Source organism: Perca flavescens, chromosome 9, assembly GCF_004354835.1.
Source record: "Perca flavescens isolate YP-PL-M2 chromosome 9, PFLA_1.0, whole genome shotgun sequence".
Lineage (NCBI taxonomy): Eukaryota > Metazoa > Chordata > Actinopteri > Perciformes > Percidae > Perca > Perca flavescens.
Genome location: NC_041339.1, coordinates 23,335,146 through 23,356,303, shown reverse-complemented (window position 1 = coordinate 23,356,303; position 21,158 = coordinate 23,335,146). Strand labels below are relative to the sequence as shown.

The following is a 21,158-nucleotide window of genomic DNA, read 5'->3' as shown; positions in this document are numbered from 1 at the left end:
CACATTGAGTATAAGTGAAAGAATGAGTGACCGATGAGATACATTTTCTGATGTTTAGTATCCACACAGTTTTCTCTGATTGGTGTCCGTAAATTACGTTTTGTCGCTGCCTACTTGTGCTATGAATATATCATAGCATAATTGCTCCTGAATATGCCTATGCTTTTAAGATCAATCTTGATTCTAAAATATTTCCACATGTGTAAGAATAAGTCAGTGATCTGTACAGATGTAGGCTTTTATGTTTATGTTTTTATTTTTCGGTTATTCGGCAAAAAAAATAACATAGCATTTGTTAATGAGGCCTGATGATTTTTACAGGGAGCTCTTATTTAAGTAGTTAGGCCTTAACAGATGGTAGGCAAGAATGAAAACTTTCCTACATGCTATAAGTGGGAGAAAGTGTGCCCTTAATATTACCTTGAGTCAACCTGCAGTTTTGAGGCTCTTGTAAAAGCCAAAGAAAAGCCATCTCCATCCTTGTTGTTCATCTAGAAAACTAAATAAATCAAATGTTAGTGAATCCATATTGGGGTCTCTGTTTTGCCTAACACTGTCACTTATTAATCAGGTGTGATTTGCTCTTGTTGCTGTCTCGAAGCAGTGTGGTTCATGCGTCCTAAAAAGCCGGTGCATCAAAAATATTCCTCCTACAAATTATAATTTCAACCTTTACTTTAACTTTAACCCCATACTGTCCAAAATAGAGTTAGAGAGCATTCACTATTAAATTGGCCAGGTAAGTAATAAACTGCAAAAAAATGTGCTGAGAGCAAAAACAGAGAATAAACCAGTGGATGAAAAGAGGTTTTGGTCGGTGATGGATTATTTGTGTGTCTCTGTTTGTGTGTGATCCTGTACTTCCAATCTTGTTAAGACCAGCGTGAATTTTTTATGCAATGCCCTGATAAGTATTGTTAAGTGTGTGTGCATAGTTTGTGTAACCACTTGTCACCACTTCCCACAACCCCCTACAGACCAAGGAGTTAGAAGTTATTTTCATTTCTCATTTGGCAGAAGAAACAAAAACAACAGAACTTGATTCCAGTTTCCCAGTCAGTCATCTGCAGCCCACTCATCTGGACCTGCACAACCGGCCCATTCAAAGACCCATTTTTCCCTTCCTGCTTCCCCTCCCTATTTCTTTTTTTTCCTGTTATACCGTGTTGTAACTGAGACTCTCACGGTTTTTGATGATTGATAATAATACTGTAAATGAGATACAGTGGCTGATATTTTGCCAATATTTAGTATTTTTTTTAAAATGTGATTTATTTAATGCCCTCCGAAATGACCAGGATTCCCAGACAAGGCTATTACTGACAGGATGGAAAAGCCAATGAAACAGCATTCAGACCCTCATGGACACCAAAACTTGCCACTGAAACACAGAACAATGTTATTTATATCAGGGTTTTTTCCCTTTTTTAAATTGAATTATTTTAGGGTAAGCAGCTGCTTCAGACAAGGTGACCCAGCACCACTATTCAATGGCAGGAGAAATATACTTACTGCCAGTAAACAAGAGATCAAACCAAACATATTAAAACAAAATGAAAGAAAAAAAGGTATGCAAAACAAAATCACATTATTTGCAGGGTTTAATGTTGACTTGTTGATAGCTAATATTAAGATCAGCAAATTAGATTGACATTTTTGGATTAAACATTCCAAAAATGTTCACAGACGTATAAGAAATATAATTTTGATGGCAAAATCCACCAGGATTTTGTACACTGGTAATTTGAGGGCATTCACTTTTATGTAGGTGGATTATATGTATGGTTATAAGTAAAGTTACCACACAATTTTTCATTTAAGTGCTCAATATCAGCAAACCTTATATCTGTAATTGGTTGTGTAACCCAGTCCTTGCTGCCTAGTCACACACTGTACATGTATACATACACATACAGAGACACGTGCAGGGGCATACACGCATGCATGTCAAACTTCTCACCGGTCTGATTATGGAGGGAAATGTTTTTCATTTTGGATTGTTTGAGAAAGCAGGAACCACATTCCCTTGGCGTTTTCATTCAGAGTTGGCTGCATCTCACATCACGCAATTTAAAACAACGGCCATCTCTCCCAGTGGAGTGGAGTTTACCGTATGTAGTGGGACACCAAGCGATTTGGTTAATATGCTCTTGTTTGAGGGATATCTTTATCGAAAGCAAAGACACACTTTAGCTGTTCTGTCGACATACATCATGTTGACTATTACTCTGACAAACTGTGATAATAGGATATAGTGCGAATGTTTTCATCCTTTGCTGACAAAATTACATACATTTATATACATACTTTATGCTTTATATACTCGGAAAGCATATATGCTTTATACGCTAATAATTACTTTTGATTAGTTTTTAGTTTTTCAAAATTGAAAAATACAGCACTAAATTAACTTATAATTAATCTTTCTCATACTGCACAAATGTTATTTCGCATTAATAGTAGCCTTTAATTACAAACCAGACACTTCTGTATTCTATATGTTTTAAAATACACAATTTAATAAAATGATTGCAAATAATACTTAGACAAAAAGATTGTCTTGTGTTTAGGAATTAAAAAAACAACTACGCAAGGGTGATGAAAACTTAAGTTAATATAGTCATAGGTAAAATCATGGAGATTTATTTATAAATCCATATTTTAATTAGTGTCTTGGATAATTATGAGGTGGGGTTTAAAAACAAACAAATAAATGCACCACATGATTGTTTGCATTCCATTGCCTGGGAAAATAACTTTCCCTTTGAAAAAGAGTCCACTGTTTGCGTTGCATCCACAATTACCAGCCGCGGCATTAAAACAACATTCAAACGGGATACCAAGGTCAGCACTGACTCCCACCACGCTTCTCTGAGATGGCACTTATAATGAGGATGTAGCACAGCTTTTTTAAGTAGTGTATTTATAGTGTGTTTTGTCTCAACTTGTTCTTATTTTTTCCCTTTTGTCTCTTTTCATCTTTTGCTGTATTTTTATATTTCTTGTTTGTTTTTTAAAGTTTGAACAGCATTAACATTAGAGCTCTGTTGCACATTTCATAATGCTGTATGTTCACCTTCTTGAAGGGTAGATTTCTTACAGACAGAGGCTTAATTCAAGATATTGGCATCAAGGTTTTTATACGTAAAAGCCCTTGTAAAAATCACTCAAGTACCCTTGAAACGAACTGAAACGGAATCAGTAAAAGAAGCTGTTAAACAATAGCAAACTATATTCTCTTTTCCTGTAAATATTAAGTCTGGGAGTGAAGAGACGGACAAGCAAAAGTGAGAAAGGAGCGGCTGTAATTTAGATGAGAAGGGACTGATTTTTGGGGCGAGATGAAATACTATCGGAGAGCTCAGTCTTTAAAAACTGGCCTGGTAAAATAAAGCGGTGAGAATAATAGGCTTCCTGTCAAAATAGGCGAGAGAATTCCTGTCATTGCTCACGCCGGCACCCCTAAGACCTCTCCTTGTGTTAAACCTGCTGGCATTTATTTGCCTTAGAATTACCTGCCAGCTCAATTTAGTAATAGCCTGTGTCATAAGAAAGCAAACCATCCCCTTTGCCCCTGCCCTACAATACCTGTATGTCTGCACTTCTTTGTGTGTGTTTGCGTGTGTGTGTGTGTGTGAGGGAGGGAGGGAGGGAGAGAGAGAGAGAGAGAAAGCAAGAGAGTATACTCTAATGTGCCTACTTATTGCACCTTTGTGTTTGTATTTTAATCTGTGCTTTGATGCATTGAGTGATACGTGTGAGTTTCTATGATTTTATGTTTGTGTGTGTGCGTATATGCATGTCAACAGGCGTGTTATTCCATCAGCTGACTCCCAACTTCATGACCTCACTTCCCCCCCCCTCTTGTCCAACCCACACAGGAACAACTCCGACACCCAAAATTACCCATGTCGAAACAATGACCGTTCTATTTATAAGTTCAACGCCTTGCTTTTTGTATTGGCTGACACCATTCCATGTACAAACACACACACATACACACACACACACACACACACACACACACACACACACACACACCAGTGATGGCTGGTGATGACTGGGTTAGGGATAGTCCTGGTTTCCCTTACCCTGCCACTTTGCAGCAGATCTGTAGATTTGCCCGGCTTTGATGTATACTTTGTGGGTAATTAGAGAGAACTGGGTCAGCACAGGGCAAGAAAGCAAAAACCCTGTTGTTCTTCTAGTGGGTGGGTGGCAGGGGGTGGTTTGATCGGGTGGATGATGGGGGTGAGGGTGACAGGAGGTTAAAAGGCTGTCAAATATCAATTCAAGCTTACAAGTGAGCCATTTTGTTTTTGCTGCATTGAGGTTAAAGCAAATAAACGCTGCTGTCTCTCTCTCTTTCAAAATTATTCCAATAGATGGAAAATGTGATGTGTTTTCTGCAGCATTATATGAAGTTATAATAATAAATTGCTAATTGTCTTACAAACTGGTTTGTAAAATGAGAGAGGCAGTGTAGTTTAACTTAGCACATGGTTGCCATGGGCCAAGCAGCTGAATTGATCCCCATTAAGTGAAGGTCTACTGTTCCTAAATCCAATATTACTCAGTTTTTATGTTTTTTATTGTAGCATCTACAACTGTTCAAGATATAAATAATAATTAAACTTAATAATAACTTTATTTAGGCTTTGTCAGCTGGCCAGTTTGATCAGTTGTATCTCTACAAAAATGATGCATTTTTGGACTGAAAAAGAGTGGTTTAAATGTGTTACTGTACATATAGAAATGCATAATTTTTTTCCATTGTAAAAGACTTTTTGCACAATTTGATTCATTTAGTCGCTATAATACTTTGGACCTGCCTAAAAACAAAGCTGGCAAAACATATGAGATAATATTGCTGTCTAAGTGACTAATAAAAAAAATTTGATTTATTTTCACTTTCATGCCTGTTCAAGAATGAAAAGGTGGAATGTTGAATAGGTTAAGTGGGGAAAAATGTGAAATATCATCCTTTGTTGAGATGCATCTGTCAAAAGCGTCAAGCATAAATTAACCTAGACTTCACCTATAGAATAGTCACAATATTAAATCCTGATTGATTGATAGTTTGCCAAATAATTGACGTGTGTACAGTATATCACTATCAAACTCAATCATGATGTGTTTATTTCTGAAGCAGGCGCACGTCTTTTTAAATGAACATCTATTTGAAAATGCAATAAATTGCAACTTTACCAGTCAATAACTCAATTTAAACATGACAAGGGCCCCTTTAAAACTTTGATTAACGGTACTAGTGGTGGACAATAATCAAGGCAACAACCTGTATACATGGGCAGATCATTAGGAGACTTTTTAGCACAATGTAAATCCCATGCAGAGATGATTTATCGGCAGTGTGTGGAGGTGTCTGGGGAGCAGGGCGGCTACCTGTGTATTTTACTGCCATTACAGCATTGTGTGAAAGTAAACAAAACAGTGGCGATGGGAGCTGGGGAACAACAGCTCTGGCAGCAGGACACTGATTGGGATGTTGATGTTGATCGTCCCTACTGGCCTCTTGCCCTTCCTGCTGTGGCCCCTGGCTTGTCCCCGACAGATACCCTAGGCCATTTCCCATGCGCGTCAACGCACATATATACACTCTTCCCTGTAAGTGTTTACAGCCACATGCTGATTCCTGTTAATCTGCTTCTTGTCGGGACAGAGTGCAGGGGGGGTCCTGGTGGGTTTGTGTTGGACTGGGGAGGCAGCTGAAGGTGGGTAAAACATTCACACACACAACCTGAAAGCCCCGTCTGACAGATTGCACCAGGCCTGGACTTCTTTTTACACTGAGCAGATGTGGTCTCCCACTTGTTTTCCTTAGTAATTATCCCTCATTAAGTGAAAGCATGTGCCAATCAAACAGCTTGGAGAGTGAGAGCAGGGCCTGGGCCAGGGCAGAGAGAGAGAGAGAGAGGGAGGTAGAGAGACCTAAAATCCTCTTCTCCACAATTTTTTTAAAGCACAGTGTCATTTCAGAGTCATTACTAGATTAAAGGCAAGCCTTGCCGTGGTGCGAGAGAGCTTCAACAGCTGCAGCACTGGCATTATTATGGCTCATTTGACTTTCTAGTGGTTACAAATTTGATGATTATCACATTTAACACTTGCCATGTTCAATTATAGCTTAATGCCATGTAGACTTCCATCTTAAAAGGGTTTTTACTGTCATTAATCTGCATTACCATCAAGGCATGATTTATTTGATGTAAGACTATTACACTTAATTGAAATTGAATAGGGCCTTTTTCTTTGGGAAATATTTAAAGCATAATTAAATGTATTTCTTATATTAACAACATATCAAAGTATATCCTGTAATGTGAAAGTGTTGTTATTTTGGTGCCTGTCTTAGTGAAAAACAACAGTCAAGTCTTCGCCTTCCCTAGGTTTTGGTTTATCGTCTGTCTATCTGTCATTTTATTAGATAGATAGATCTTTATTGTCATTGCATACATTTTTTTAAATCTTGGGCATCCACTCTCAGCACACAAGCTCACAAAATTCAATTGTACATTAATAGTGAAACGCATCATGACAGAGAAGTCAAAAATCTTGCAAGCCAAAGAGACGCAGATTTTCTTTAATGTGAATTTGCAAAAAATAAAACGGTGACTTTAAAAACAAACATTGGACTTAAATTCGACAGGTGGTAAATATGATTACACTTTGATGCCCATGTTGCTCTGTTTCTGGTTCTGTCGAACCTTTGGAAGGAAATTCTTTGCTAAAACATGAGTCAAAAGAAGTTGATATAGTATCATGACTCATGTTGTGCCCTCTAGTGGTCACAAGTCACAAGTCTAATGCAGCTTCACGTCCGCCACAACTTCCCTCATATACTCTTTGTCCTATATGTACATGTGATCTTTATTGTGAACTGTGAGTGGAAATGTGGGGAAAGCGAACCTCCATTCCTAAAAACTTTTTTTATGCAAACTCTGTCTGATTGGAGTGAAAACCTGAGAGTTAGTAATTTTAAATTACCTGATAGAAAATGATGGATGTAATAGAATTTAAATTTTTTTTCAAAACCCATGTGTCCCACCATCCTTTTCAGACAGTGACAAAAACATCCTCACAACAAAAAGGGCTGGTAGAAAAGAGACAAGTCTCCTCCAAAAAATAAAAGAGAAAAAGCTTTAAAAAAAAAAACCTGAAGATATATGAAGTCTTCATGTCGATGAACTACCATTCATTTTCACTTTGAAGTCCTGCGAACCGTAGTGAAGTGTGATTGCATGTGACAGTTGCCGAGTCTGCTGGTTTATCATGATGGATACACCCTGCCACCTTGGTGTTGCTGGAGCATACATGTACGCACATGCACGCACTCATGTACGCACGCACATACACAAATACATGGATACACACAGAAGTGGGTTTATTAAGGCATGTACGTATACATGAACACAGACATAGAATCACACATACGACCCAAATCTTATTCTCTCACACTTGCATACAGAGACAAGGTTCTTTTATATCCACTTTTAAATTGTAAATTTTTGTACATTTCAAGACTTTCTTTTCAGTGTAGTCATCTAAGCTACCATCTAACTTTTAGTTTACATGTTTTCTGACTTATTTAAATCGATTTAAATTTTTTTTTTTTTTATTGCATTTCAAAAAAAATACCCAGATGAAAGTACTTTATACAGTTATGCACAACTTTCTATGCCCACCCAACCCCCACTCCATGGCGCAGCAATGCCCAAAACAAGTACATGTAAAAACTAAAGTAAGTAAAATAAAAGTTAATTGACAATTGTAAATGTGAACGGTGAAAGGGTAAGAAAAAAAAGTTAAAAGCTTAAGAAAAACAACAAAGACAACATTAAAAAAATTACATGGTTTGACACTTTTGACAGTAGGCCTTATCACATTTTAATTTTAATTGTAGGAATCTTTTTACTTACATTTTGAATTTTTCAAGGCGTTTTGAAGGTACTTGTGTTCGGGGAATTATTTTCTGCTTGCAGTTATCTATTATAATAATAGAAAAAAAAATGGGGTTGAGACTAATTATTTTTGATCCCGTTTGAATTGAGCCATGAATTACACATAAGGTGTTCATCAATTTAAAAGATCATTTTGTCAGTGAAAAAGTCACAATTTGTTGTAGGTTTGTTGAAGTCCCCGTTCGTTTTGTATGAAACCGCTCCGTGAACTACATATCTCGTCTCTGAAAATGTATGTCACCTTAGATTCACGGCTCGCTCGCTCGCTAGCTAGCTAGTTAGCTCAGCTAGTTAGCTCAGCTATGTTCCACAACACATGTAACGTTATCTTACATGAAGTTTTTTATCCAGCAAAGTTTTATCAGCCGAGAAGCGGAAGAAGGAGCAAGATCCATTACTTGTGTGAGTAACTTTACATCCCAGTATGAAACACACTCATAGCTTCAGCGAGATGTCACCCATGCGACTTTGAAGTGTGTAGTCTTTCTAATTACGCACTTTCACAGTCTTATACTTCAGCAGTTTTATGACAAACTGAGACTTTCTTGACTTGCAAAATTATCTTTTAAATTGATGAACATCATATGTTTAATCCGTGGCTCAATGCAAATGGCATAACAAAATTAAAAAGTCTTCCCGTATACATATTTTTTCTGAAATAAGGTCCCATAGTGGTCCACCGGAAGGGGAGGGACTTTGCCTCTCTATTAAACAAATATTACCACTCACTTTATGAAGAAAAAAAAAACGGTTTAAAGTGCATAATTTCTTGATATCCAAATAATGTATCTGTGGTCATTTACATTCCTAACACATACAAGGTCACAGCAACAGCACAACAATGTATCACAAGACTCACTCGTTGACAATCCACACCACTAAATAAGCGAAATATACTCTCGCTCTCTTTCTGTCTCCTCACTCACACCTTCATGGACACATATCACACACACTAACTCACACACTTCTTGATCTTGACACAAACCATTAACCTCAGGTCGGTTCACCTCAGCTGGGAAACAGGAAAGCAAACGCATCCCATAATGGTACCTGGCGCAATCTTTTTTCCTGTTTTGTACCCAAAAGCAACTTGTTCAGTTTTTGCATATTGCATCCATTTGTCATTGTTAGTCAAGGGCACTGCAACACAGTCTTGTCAGCGGTGCAATTTTAGGTGTTCTGTTCAAACGGTACTGTGTGTGTGCGTACATGTATCTGTCAGGTGATTTTAAATTTGTTTTTTATGCCTAGGAATGTATGCATATGAACAGCTGGACACATTGCACACCTTCTCAAAAAGAATAGACCAAAGATGAACATCACATTGCAAATCGTACACTTTTTATTGCAAAACATGCAACATATTTGTTTCCACAGGTTAGACACTCTTGCATAGACAAATTGTAAGCTGAGGTTCTGTTGGCATACAGGTAGTGTAGGGAAAAGTTTCTTACCCATCAACACAGAAATCTGAGTTTGAATTCTCAAAACTGTACCTTTGGCTGCTTTGGCTAGCAGCTCTCTGTTAATATAGAAGTCAACTTAAATTCCCAAATGAATAGCCTCATATCAAAAGCGTTATCACCTTCATTTCACATGTCCTCGACCCTCTCTTTCTCATACAGTTTTGATGCTACAGTACATTTAATGTTGCTTCAGCACCGCTTATTTACCCTTAGCTGGCCACTGCAGTGCAAAGTATACAATGAAAGTTATCATAAATTGTGTAAGTTGTGCACACTGATCATAGACTTAGGGTGCAAATTGACTATTGCAAAATCTGCTGGACTGAAGCATTTTAAATGATATCTTGAAGGTTTACAAATTGACAAGTTCATAAGTTAGGAAAGATCCACTGTTCTTCCTCAGAAAAAGTATGACTCTTCACTCTCTATGTGTGTGTTGCCTGTGCATATACAACTGTGTCTGTATGTGTGTATGTTTAGGTGGAAGGGAGTGTGTACAGTGGATTTTGTGTGTGTGTACGTGTGTTTCTTTAATAGCCCATATATGGGAACTGTTGGACTTTTGCACCAGTTGTTGTGGGGAGAACTACCCGTTTGGGGATAACATCATTGTACCTGGTTGACTGGTTTGATTTAAAATAATTTATTTTTTAACATGGTTAAGGTTAAGACTTCTCTATAATGCAAATGAACAGCATGTCATAAGTACGTAGTGTGTAGGCTGGAAGTGTTTGTGGATCAATTTATATTAATATATCTGAACTTAATATTGTACTGTACACATATGTGTATACACTGATATCTATGTGTAGTGTGCATATGTTAGTGTCAGTAACCCGAGCACCTTACAACTGAGCATGTGTGTGTCCATGTGTACAGTTCCTATAAACCAAACCCAGTCCCCAGCTGCTGTTTCTCTTCCAACATTTTTTTCCTCTCTGTCAGTGGAAAACTATGCAATTAGAAAACACCCTCGAAGATTGACAGTGGGATCACATACAATTTGACAAGCGGGCGCCACAGAAAGGCCCGTTGGATACCTAAGTATTTTTAATTAAACAGCTCTCTGCACTCACAGCGTACTTTTCCTCACCAGTTCAAAGACTCCTGCTTTGACCCATGTGTTACAAGTTTGTATCAGTTTTCCATGGCTGTGTTTTGCTTGGCGCCTAAGACACGCACTCCTAAATTGTCTTGTTTAAAAGCTAGTTTGTTTACAGTTCACTCTCTTTCTCGTGCTCTCTTTACCACCCCGCCATTACATTACCACATGTGTGCAGTGTGATCAGGTTCAGGGTGTAGATACCCACTCCCAACAGGCCCGGTTTGTGTAAACGCAAAGGAATTGAGTTAATTTTAATGAAAGAAATTTAAAAATTCATGTCTATTAGCAAGTGGAAAGATCCGCTACACAGTCAACCCCTCACTGCGTCGTCATTCTGGTTTATTTAAACGTTAAAACAAGTCAAATGGAGTGCTCATCTGTTACTTGTGCTCTTCATCAATAACATTTGTCCGTCTGATGTAAAATCGATATGACATACACTGACACAATGCCAGAGCAATGGCAAATGTGCCGTCATTTGTCATCGACTGGCAATAAAGATATGTCAGAATTGATTTTAGCCCATTTTTCCCCCTCACTCTCTATATCTCTCTCTCCCTCTCCCCTCTTTCTTCCTTGCTCTTTTGCAGTAGCAGCAATAGAAAAAAATAAATGAATGTTATTATGACTGAGGCATGGTCAGCCTTGCCAAACTCAATTAATATTGGAGCAAGGGGCTGTAATGATTTGAGGGCCTGTGTGTTATGTTTTCATTGAAATGCCCTGCCAGAGATGTTAAAAAAAGAAAAGAGGGATAGATGTATGGATGTTTGGGTCGGTGTATTCCGTGGGGGGAAAGGTTTTGATTTGGCCTTTGCTCAATATAGATGTTTTTAACAGACTTACAAACTCTTCCCTGATCTTTCTTTCTTTATTTTTTCAGTTTTTTTTTATTATTTTTCCTCTTAATTCTATTTCTGGTTTAGCTGCCAGAGTGTTTTGTGCTCTACCATGAAAAAAAAAATATAACCTTGGATTGATAGCGTTTATGGATCCTTAAATCATGTTCAAACTGGAGGGAAAAGCCCCGTATGTGTGTTTGTGTGTTGGTTGTTGGGTGGTGTGTGTTATTTTTTTTTGGGATGATGTTTTATTTTAATGTAATTTATATTTTATTGTATTTTGCTATTCTTATATATTCTAATACCAGTTTCATACAACCGTGGTCAGACTGACATCACTGATAGAAATTCTCTTCAGGATGGGCCTTAGAGCTCATTATATTTGTTATTTATTTTATTAAAACATCAATAATGCAAACATCAGGATGAAAGTCAGATGTATTCATTATTCGAATGCCAATTGCAATGCAAATACTGTGAACAGCACCAAGAGTGAGCTTTACAAATCATTACTTGTGTGCATTGTATACAACTTACGAGTTTATGGTCATTTCTGGTGATTCCTTTTTCCCTTGTTCATGCGGTTATTTTACAGTTTCATGTGGCCCTACAGTATGTGTGTGTGCACTCCACTCTGTGTCTGCTGTGTGTATGTTTGTGTGTGTCAGATTTGCCATCGCGGTTTGTTGCCGCTGGGTTGTGTGTATCCAAGTTGCGCTGGTGGTAGCGAGCAACATCTGTTTCGGGGTTGTTGTTCCTCTTGGCTGCTTTTCAATTGGATTTCCTCAAGCAGGGCCAAAAGCTGTCACCTCTGCCAGGCTCTGTTAGCAATCACCGCCGGCCCCTATATTAAGTAGGTGGTTCAGGGCTAAGCTAATAACTCTCCCTCCTCTCCTGAGCCATCACACACCAGTACTGGTGTTGCTGCCGGCCTCAGTGTGTGCCTATTTGTGTGTGTGTGTGTGTGTGTGTGTGTGTGTGTGTGTGTGTGTGTGTGTGTGTGTGTGTGTGTGTGTGTGTGTGTGTGTACGTGTACACACACACTCTGTATTCCTCTCTAGCTATATACCCTGTAGAGGCAGGCTGACTTGGGGGTCCCCTCCTCAATGTGACAGCCCAACTGACTGGATGTGTGTGTGGGAAAGAAACAGGGAGAGTCCTAATAGCTCGTCTCAGGGAACGACTGATCTGCTTTCCCTAATAATGTACAGTAGGATGGAAACAGGAAGAAAACTTTGACCCCATCCCCGTCCTCATAGACTGTGTGCTGTAAAGCTTCATTGTGAAGAGAAGCAAATAAGGAGTTTAATAATAATCAATGGACATTATGGCATGTGCATTGTTTTGCAGGCAATTCCAGTTTGTCAGGATTGTATGTATATGTTGCAATTTTTCCAGCAATGTAGACCTAAATCAAAGATGAATTTGCAGTTTGACCATAGAAATTTTAAAAATTCCTTGTTGCACAAATGGGTTTATTATACATTAACGCATAATGTATAATAAACATTATATCTGCATCAGTAGAACGTCCATAGCTGCACTTAGGCATTATTGTTTGGTTAGTATTTAGTTTTTCCACTGAAAACATCAAACTTGTCTTGACTCCTGAGTTGCGCAAAACTTAGCTGGGCGTTACAAAGCTTTTATTGGGAGGTGTTTATCTCATCAAACTGACAGAGTGGCAGGCTGCCCGTCTACCTGCCTGTCTGTCTGCCTTCATGTCTTATTGCCAGCTTCTCTGGCCAGCTGGAGCAGTTACACAGAGCTGGATTTGAACTGAGGACCTGCAAAGTATCAACTCCCTGTTTCACAGCTTTGACAGACACTTTGATTTGACATGCCATGAGCAGTTAAAGTGAAAGTTATGTATACATGTTAATTAAACTGTTTATGCGTGGAGGGGTCAGAGACATTAGCAAGCCCCAGCGCAGAAGTGTGAATTTCTTTTCTTTTCCCCCCATTCACAGCGTTTTAACCTCTTCTGTCTCTTATTTCCGTAATGATTACCAGGTGCGAGTGTAGAATTTTTCCTACCATTTTTTTTGCCAAGTGGGGATGCAGATAGCTCTATTTGTGAAAAGTGTCTCTGTGTGTTTGAATTTAGGCTGGGATATTTGACGTTGGGTTCAACTTGTTCAAATAGCTCTCATTTTTGGCATTGGGTGACACTGAAAGCTGGAATTCTCTAAAAGGATGTGGAGGTTGCGGTCTTCAGCTACTTAAGAGAAAGCTGTCGGCCCAATTGGAAGATGTCATTTGTGAAAAGTATATCTATTTTGATTTTTGATATTGGGTTAGACAAGTATAAATCATTTTTGACATTGAGCAATGACAGTGCCTGAAGTTCTCCTAAAAACTGGAACATGTGGTTTACAATAACTCATGAAAGTAATGAAATACAGCTATCTCATTTATGAAAGGTTTTCTTTAAACATGGAACGTTGAGATGGCGTGAAACTTTTTACTTTGTGCCATACCAATAGAGGAAAGTTTTTAGTTTCAGGGCTTGCCCAAGTGTTGACATGATAGACTGGCCTAACTGACTCTAATTTCTGACATTGTATGTTTGTAAAGGCTGAATGTATTCCCTCTGAAAAGTCAATGTAAAGCATGGAGTTTGTTTTTTTGCTTGAGACCATGCCTGTCTTTTTTGAAAGTGTTAACACATTTTCTACAAATCATATAGAATGAGCCTTTCTGCTAACCAAGTTGTATTGAGGATAGGCAGATGACCAAATTGAAGTCACGCATGCTAAACGGACATGAAAAACTAACTTTGAGCTTTAACCATAGAGGTGGCTGAAAACAAAACATTGAAAACCTGTACATACTGGAAATAGAGACTTTTTTAGAGATCCATATGTTGGAATAAATAAATGTATTGCTGGCAAAAATGGATTACCAAAAAGGCCAATCTGTACCAAACGTAAGTGCTCAAGGGATGAGGGGTCCCCTTTGCCAGTATGTGGCTTCATCAACATTTCTAGTTGGAGAGTCAAAGACCTCAATTTATTTATTTTTATTTTTTTGGGGGGGTGGGGGGGATTTTCTTGTCTTTATGAGATAGTATAGCTGAGGATTGACAGCGACAGAGCCGCTGCGGGTCTGAGTTGAAGCCGGCCCGCTGCGGTAGGATATGGGGCACGCACTTTACCAGGTGAGCTACTGGGCAGCCCTTTTGTGGAAGTTAAAAAAATAAATAGCCTTCAGTTACTATACTTTAATATTGGATTTACATTGAAGACATCTTATTGGATCTGACTATAGCTGGCTACTAGCTTGATACTAGCGTAACATTTATTTCGATTAGTGGAGCTGATGAAATGATTACATTGGAGTGACTACTACCTTTTGCATTTGCCACCTCCGTTGTAGAGATTCTGTGAACCAAGCACTCAAATGCTTGTCTCTGAGTCTGAATGAAAATAAACACAGAAAGTAGCCACCTGAAATGGCCATTATGGCTAACTGTATTGAATTATCCTTAAAACATCTATTGTACTGACCAAAGAAATAATGAGCACTAAGCTGACAGCAGCAATATATTCAAAGAAAAAAAGAGAAAGCTGCCCTGTCAGTCTTTCTCTCCTTGCCAAGACACTCCCTCCTTCATCATACGTTTTCATATCTTTACATTGACATTTTGTTTCCCAAGGACAGTATCATAAACTGTTTTCTGAGATTTTTACCTGCCAGTGCTGCCTAACTTTACACATTTGGGAGGTTGATGCATTTGTTTGTCTTGGTACAGCAGTGGATTGTCAGTAGGAGCATGTATAAAGTGGGCACGTGAGCTTCCCAAATTACTAACTAACTAAAATTAATTTACAGTGCACTCACTGTCAAAATGAGGAAAATGTGCAGTGGAAACTTGAGGCTGATGTACTGGATTTAACTAGGATCTATCAAGCTTGTCATGGACGTTTGTGTGACTGCTGGACATATGCAATGATGAGGTCTTTTAGTCCTAATACTCTTTTTTTTTTTTTTTTTTTTTTTTTTTTCTGCCAGAGTATCAGAGACAGGAAACAACCAAAAAGAGGGGAGATTGCGGATCTAGAACATTTTTTTTCTTATCTTCATGCTTGTAGAAATCAAAAATTGTTTACATGCTGCAAGTTATTGGAGAAATTATGGGTCAGTCAATGAGTGAATAGGGCTTAAAACAGCTAAACACGGAACTCCTACAGGCTCAAGAACTTTGTCTCCTCATAACATTACATTATTAAATAGACAGACTATAAGGCCTTGTTATTTGCCAAAGATCTATAGCTTTTGACATTTGCGGAAAATAAGCTTTTTTAAATTTACATTTCCACATACATTGAAGCTATTAAATAGACACATTTACACAAACACTGGCATAAAGCTTTTATTACTAGTATAGCCAGTGGTTGATGGATTGCCTCAAACATTTAATGCACTCAGTTGATGCTTTAAGGAAGAGCGAGTTACAAGGACAGCAGAGGTAGAATGTGGTAAACTTCCAAAAGGAGGTTGTCAGGATCACAAACAGCCAGAAGTCAACAGTACAAGGGTTAGAACCAAACCATCCTGGTTTAAGTGAATTAACTTAATTCTGTAACTAAATTGATCTCTGACTTTGATTTGTTCTTTCTGCATTCTCATTTAAAGAAATGCTATTTTCTGTCTTGCATTGCAGCATTGTGCATCTTTCTGGGGTAATAATGTTTTTGGTCAAACAGTGTTTGTTGGCTTTAACTTTTTAAACATACAATTGTTCCCTAATTAGCTGGATGCTAATTAATTTATGCTCCCCTGTTTGATGTACTGTAGAGCAATACTTTGAAAGCAACTGCATTCATTCTTTGCATAAATTTGTAGCATTTGCCGCTATGTTCAAAAGAAACAGGACTGGGTTTAGAAAAGTGCACATGCATTTAAATAATGCGCCCCATTTTTCATCTCTGTTTGTTTTTAGTGGGAATTTTAATGAATTAACATTTTAAACAATCCATCATTATTGTTGTGCTGCCACTTATTTTTAACTCAATTATATTTTAATAGATCATTTTTCCTAATGTGCACAGTATGTTCTCCCCACTTTGTTCACTACACAACAAAAGATTAATTACAAATAAGAGGAATGATCAAAAACATGATAATCAAATTGCAACAATGAGTTGGAAATTGCAATTCTAATGCAATACAATAGGGTACAGTATGTGTTTGCAAATTAACCACCCACTGTCTGTTATTGTATGTGTGTGCGCTTGTGTACATGCATTTTTATGTGTGTATGTCTGTGAAAAGAGTATATGACCCAACTGTATATTATGATAAACTCTATATACAATACTATGTCAATGGACATTATAGGTTTTGATTGTAGTTGCATTAATTAAAAAAGTAAAATGAAATTTGAAATGAGTAAGTAATTTCAATGTAGGTGGCCTTACTCCTTTTTGAAAACCTGTTTATTGACCAAAGTAAAAACATATACACTCTTATAATAATGGCACTCCATTGGTAGCACTTCCTTTATCAGGATGCATTTGTTAAAACGTATTGGTGATGTGTTGTTTTCTCTCACTTTAAAAACCTCAATGAAGTACTTTAAAATGTACTTTAGATGTAATTATTACGGTCAGCCTATATCACGTACAAAAAATACAAAGGTGCCAGCTTCCTTGATGGCAGCTAGGGGTTTGTTTAAAGACGGGGTACAGTAGGCTCTATTTTCTGAAGATGATGTCCTAGTTTGTTTGATATCATGGAAGACTGCTCTCTGGAATCAAAATCCATGTGAAAGCTGTGAAGTTATGTGGAGAATTATGTGATTGCATGTGATTGTTTTAACTCCACCTTCTAGTACCGGTTCAGCTTGCTTGGAACCTTGACCAAAGTGGTATCAAAAAAGTACAAAGTACTTTCCACAGCTTTTGCTAATGGAAAACAAAAAAAGAGGCCGCAGCATGCAGTGGGAAGCAGCATTTGAGCTAAAGTGGCCTATAGCGAACCCAACATACATTTGCATTTTGACAGTAGAGGAATAAGCTAACAGTTGGAAATTAGACAAAGATATTAGCATGCTAGTAATAAGATAATATGCCTCTTACACACTTGTGTAACACCAGAGCTTTGTCATTGATATTTTTTATCATTTAACATTTTGTAAGATGGTGATTGTTTTTTTGTAGTACCATCCTCTATAATTGGACATTTGGAACTGTGAAATGTGACTTATTGCTGAGTATGACTGAGAAGATGAGTTTTCAAAGCCAGACATCTCAGCTTTAGTAGTACTTGTGCAATTCCTGCTGTTGGTAAACAAAACATATGGTGGTCATATTGTGCTGTGGAGCATCAAAAATATTTAGTCTTTAATATATTACATCCTGTACTGTATTAGGTTGTAGCCAACACGACATGCAATTGAAAGTAAGAAGTGTGGAGATAAAATTGCAGGTCTCAGCTTGAGATCCCTTGTTATGCTTGTTGTCTTCAGCATGTCAGAGACTAGCGGAATTGTCAGTTTAAAGAGGATGGATGTCCTAAGATGTCACCTGACAGCCCGACAGACAGGGCAATTCAGTCCCTGGAGGACAGGAGAGCAGCCAGTAGGAGGTGAATGGGCAGTAGCTTGGGCTAGAGGTCGTCACCGTCGCCATCGTCGGCCTGTCACTCCGAATGGGCCCCCAAATCATGTTGTCAATGGTGATGCATCGAGATCTCCCTCTGGCAAAAATTTGATGCTCCAAACTCGACGTGATTGATGTATTGACCAGGTTGTGTCTGCCTGTCCTCTAGATGTGTCCTTACCTTCGTTTAAAGATAAAGCAACACAGACACTCTGAGCAGTGAAAGGCGAGAGATGTACTTTTAAAAATTTTTTTTGTGTGTGAGCCAGACCCACTGTGTCTATCAACCTTGAAATTTATAGGATGTTATCTGCCTTTTCATTTTTCTCGGCACATCTTTTGTGGCACAATTCAATCGATGCTCTGAGAATGTTATTCTCACTGTTTCCATTGAGGCAACAGTATTACATTATGGCTCAAAGGCCAATGCACAGCTTGTACATTCAATAGATGCCACCATGGATTGGAATGAAAAATAGCTGTTTTTCTGTGACCAAAAGTGCAGTCTTTATGCACCAAAGGACATGGCATTCTTGGACCATGGGTACTAGCCGTGGAGTTTTCTGAATGTGAAATATCTTCTTTTATGTGTCATTTTTTTCATTATGCTTCCTCTGTCTCTCTTTCTCCGCTTTCCTCCAATGGTTTTCCTTGATAGTCTCGTTTGGCCTGAGTTGCTCTCTTTATGTGCGTGTGCGTGTATGTGTTCATACTGTCTTTGTTTCCCCGTAATTTATGGCTATTTGTGTCTGTTTGCATATGTTTGTGTGGGTATGTATACATGTGTTATTTGTCTGTTTGTTGGTTCTCATATCAATCATACATATGTGTGTTACAGTGTCTAAGAACACAGACTGAACAAAGGCACTACAGATTTTCTATTTTGATAAAGCTATATGGAACCTTGGGTTTGAGCCTATGATGGCTTAGTGGGGACTGGAATGAAAAGTGTGAGTATTGTTGAAGAAACAAACACAAGCTGAGCCTTAAGGATGTGGCCCAGTTTGGACTCTTTCAAGTCCTGCTTCTTCTCTTGGTATTTTTCACTACAGTCTACTTCAGCTCTGAGAAGACAGGAAAGGACGAATCAACTCGATCTTAACTCGAACATGTCACTCCACTCATTACTTTTCATCTTTTGTTTTTTAGGATAAGAGAGAAAACAACTGTAACAACTTTGTCCTCCTCTTTTCTCTCTCTCTCTCTCTCTCTCTCTCTCTCTCTTCTTTCTATCGCTCTTTCTTTGTCTGTGTTTGCAGGGCCTGTTCATCTTCCTGATATATGGGGTGTACAACACAGAGGTAAGTCTGCATTGTGTCTCAAGGCTGTCGGAGTGAATGAGAGAAATGACAAGTTTCTGATGGGCTCCTTGCTTAAAAGCTGTGTGTGTGTGTGTGTGTGTGTGTGTGTGTGTGTGTGTGTGTGTGTGTGTGTGTGTGTGTGTGTGTGTGTGTGTGTGTGTGTGTGTGTGTGTGTGTGTGTGTGTGTGTGTGTGAGAGAGAGAGAGAGAGAGTGTGTGAACGTGCATCAGTGGATGGGAGGAGGGATGGGAAGGAGGGGAGGGGACATCGTTTCCACGCGAGTGTCCCACTGCCCTTCATGCTTGGACTAACTTATATGCATCCGAGTCCGACCATTAAACACTGACACGCCGCGGTTCTCAGCCACTCATTCCTCACCCACATTGGCTAATATTTCACTGCCTCTTTAAGTTTTTAAACTCACGGCCCTCCATTTAGCATCCTGACAAAGCCGCTGGCCAGGGCTTTGCGGGTTCCCAAGCAGTAACCATAGTAGGACAAAAAAAGAAAAACAATATGCTACCAACAATATGCAATGAAGAAGGACATATTGTATTGAGATGCTGCTTTATTACCATTTAGATACGCCGTATCTGTGTAGGGGTGGAGGGTGGGTGAGTGGCGAGAGACGGAGAGATACAATTTAATGGATGAGACTCAAGTCATGAAAATCACTCTTGGTCAAATGTGGCTCTTAGTAAAGTCTAAGTATAGTCTATGTAAATAGGGTTAACTTTAGATGTGCATATGATATTGCATCTGAGTCTTCTTTAAATACAGCACTAAAGCACTATTTCTCATTTTTACACACTTTCCACTCAGAAAGTGGATATCCAAATAGGAGTTTCCTTGTAGCACGGTTCACAATTCAAAACACAGAAATATCGCCTCTGAAATGTCTGACAAGCAGGGTTCAAAATTAACTTTTTTGTCCACTAGCCAAATGGCTAGTGAATGTTCAATTTTACCAGCCACTCAATAGATTACCATTGCTGTTATGAATGAGTGAAGCAAATCTACCAGCCACTTGCATATTTTACCAGCATTTGGATAGTAGATGGTGCTAATTTTGAACGCCGCTGACAAGTCATTGAAATGCCATAGCAGAAGTCTGTTTTCAAACTAGCATTTGAGGAAAAAAAACACGTGTTAAGTTTTCTGGAGATACATGCAACATGTTGAATATAAAAACTTAATTAATTTCACACAAAATAAAATAAAAACCTGTACATTCTGTAATGCAGTATGCTAAAGTAAATCAAACAAACTGGCTCCGCTGTGGACGAAATGAACCATGCTTGACGAGTCTTTAGTTCTGATGAATACAAACATACCTCATGTTTTTATTTGCCTCTTGTTGCTTTGACTGAATGTACAAGGTCATTGTCACTGTATAAACGCTACGTTTTGTTAGCCAGCTCTACGGTCAGTATTACATTAGTTCCCCCCTTCTCCTCTCTACATGTATTTCGTATGTTTTTTTCTCCAGACTCCTTTATTTCAACTTTCCGTCATCATCAAATCTGTTTGTCTGATCATCAACGAGGACATCTCGTATATAACATTTCCATTTCCTGTCTCTTGTTATTTCCCATTTTCTCTTTCCTTTCTTCGTCCATGTCTTCTCCAGAGCATGGAGAGCTGTCCTTGAGCCATAGGCGATGCGCCGACATTTGCAGAGCCAGGGAGAGCTAACCCTTTGCACTGTAAAATAAATCAACACAGCATTCTTGCTTAAGTAGCTTTTTAGTACTTGGGAATACATTTTTGTTCCACTGAAGTTGTCCTTAACCCTGGGAGCAGCTCATGTACATGTTCCGGTTTTCAAAAGGATCACACTTCTTTGTTAATGTTTAACAT

At 38.4% G+C, this 21,158-nt stretch overlaps 1 protein-coding gene across 1 annotated transcript in view; it reads left to right on the top strand.

Annotated features, from left to right (window-relative positions):
- The window catches only part of LOC114561671 (adhesion G-protein coupled receptor D2), a 96,349-nt gene that overhangs the window by 30,666 nt on the left and 44,525 nt on the right, over positions 1–21,158 (top strand). Inside the window, exon 21 of the mRNA XM_028587742.1 lies at positions 19,257–19,298. Coding sequence (XP_028443543.1) covers positions 19,257–19,298 — 42 coding nt within the window. The remainder of the gene's footprint in view (positions 1–19,256; positions 19,299–21,158) is intronic.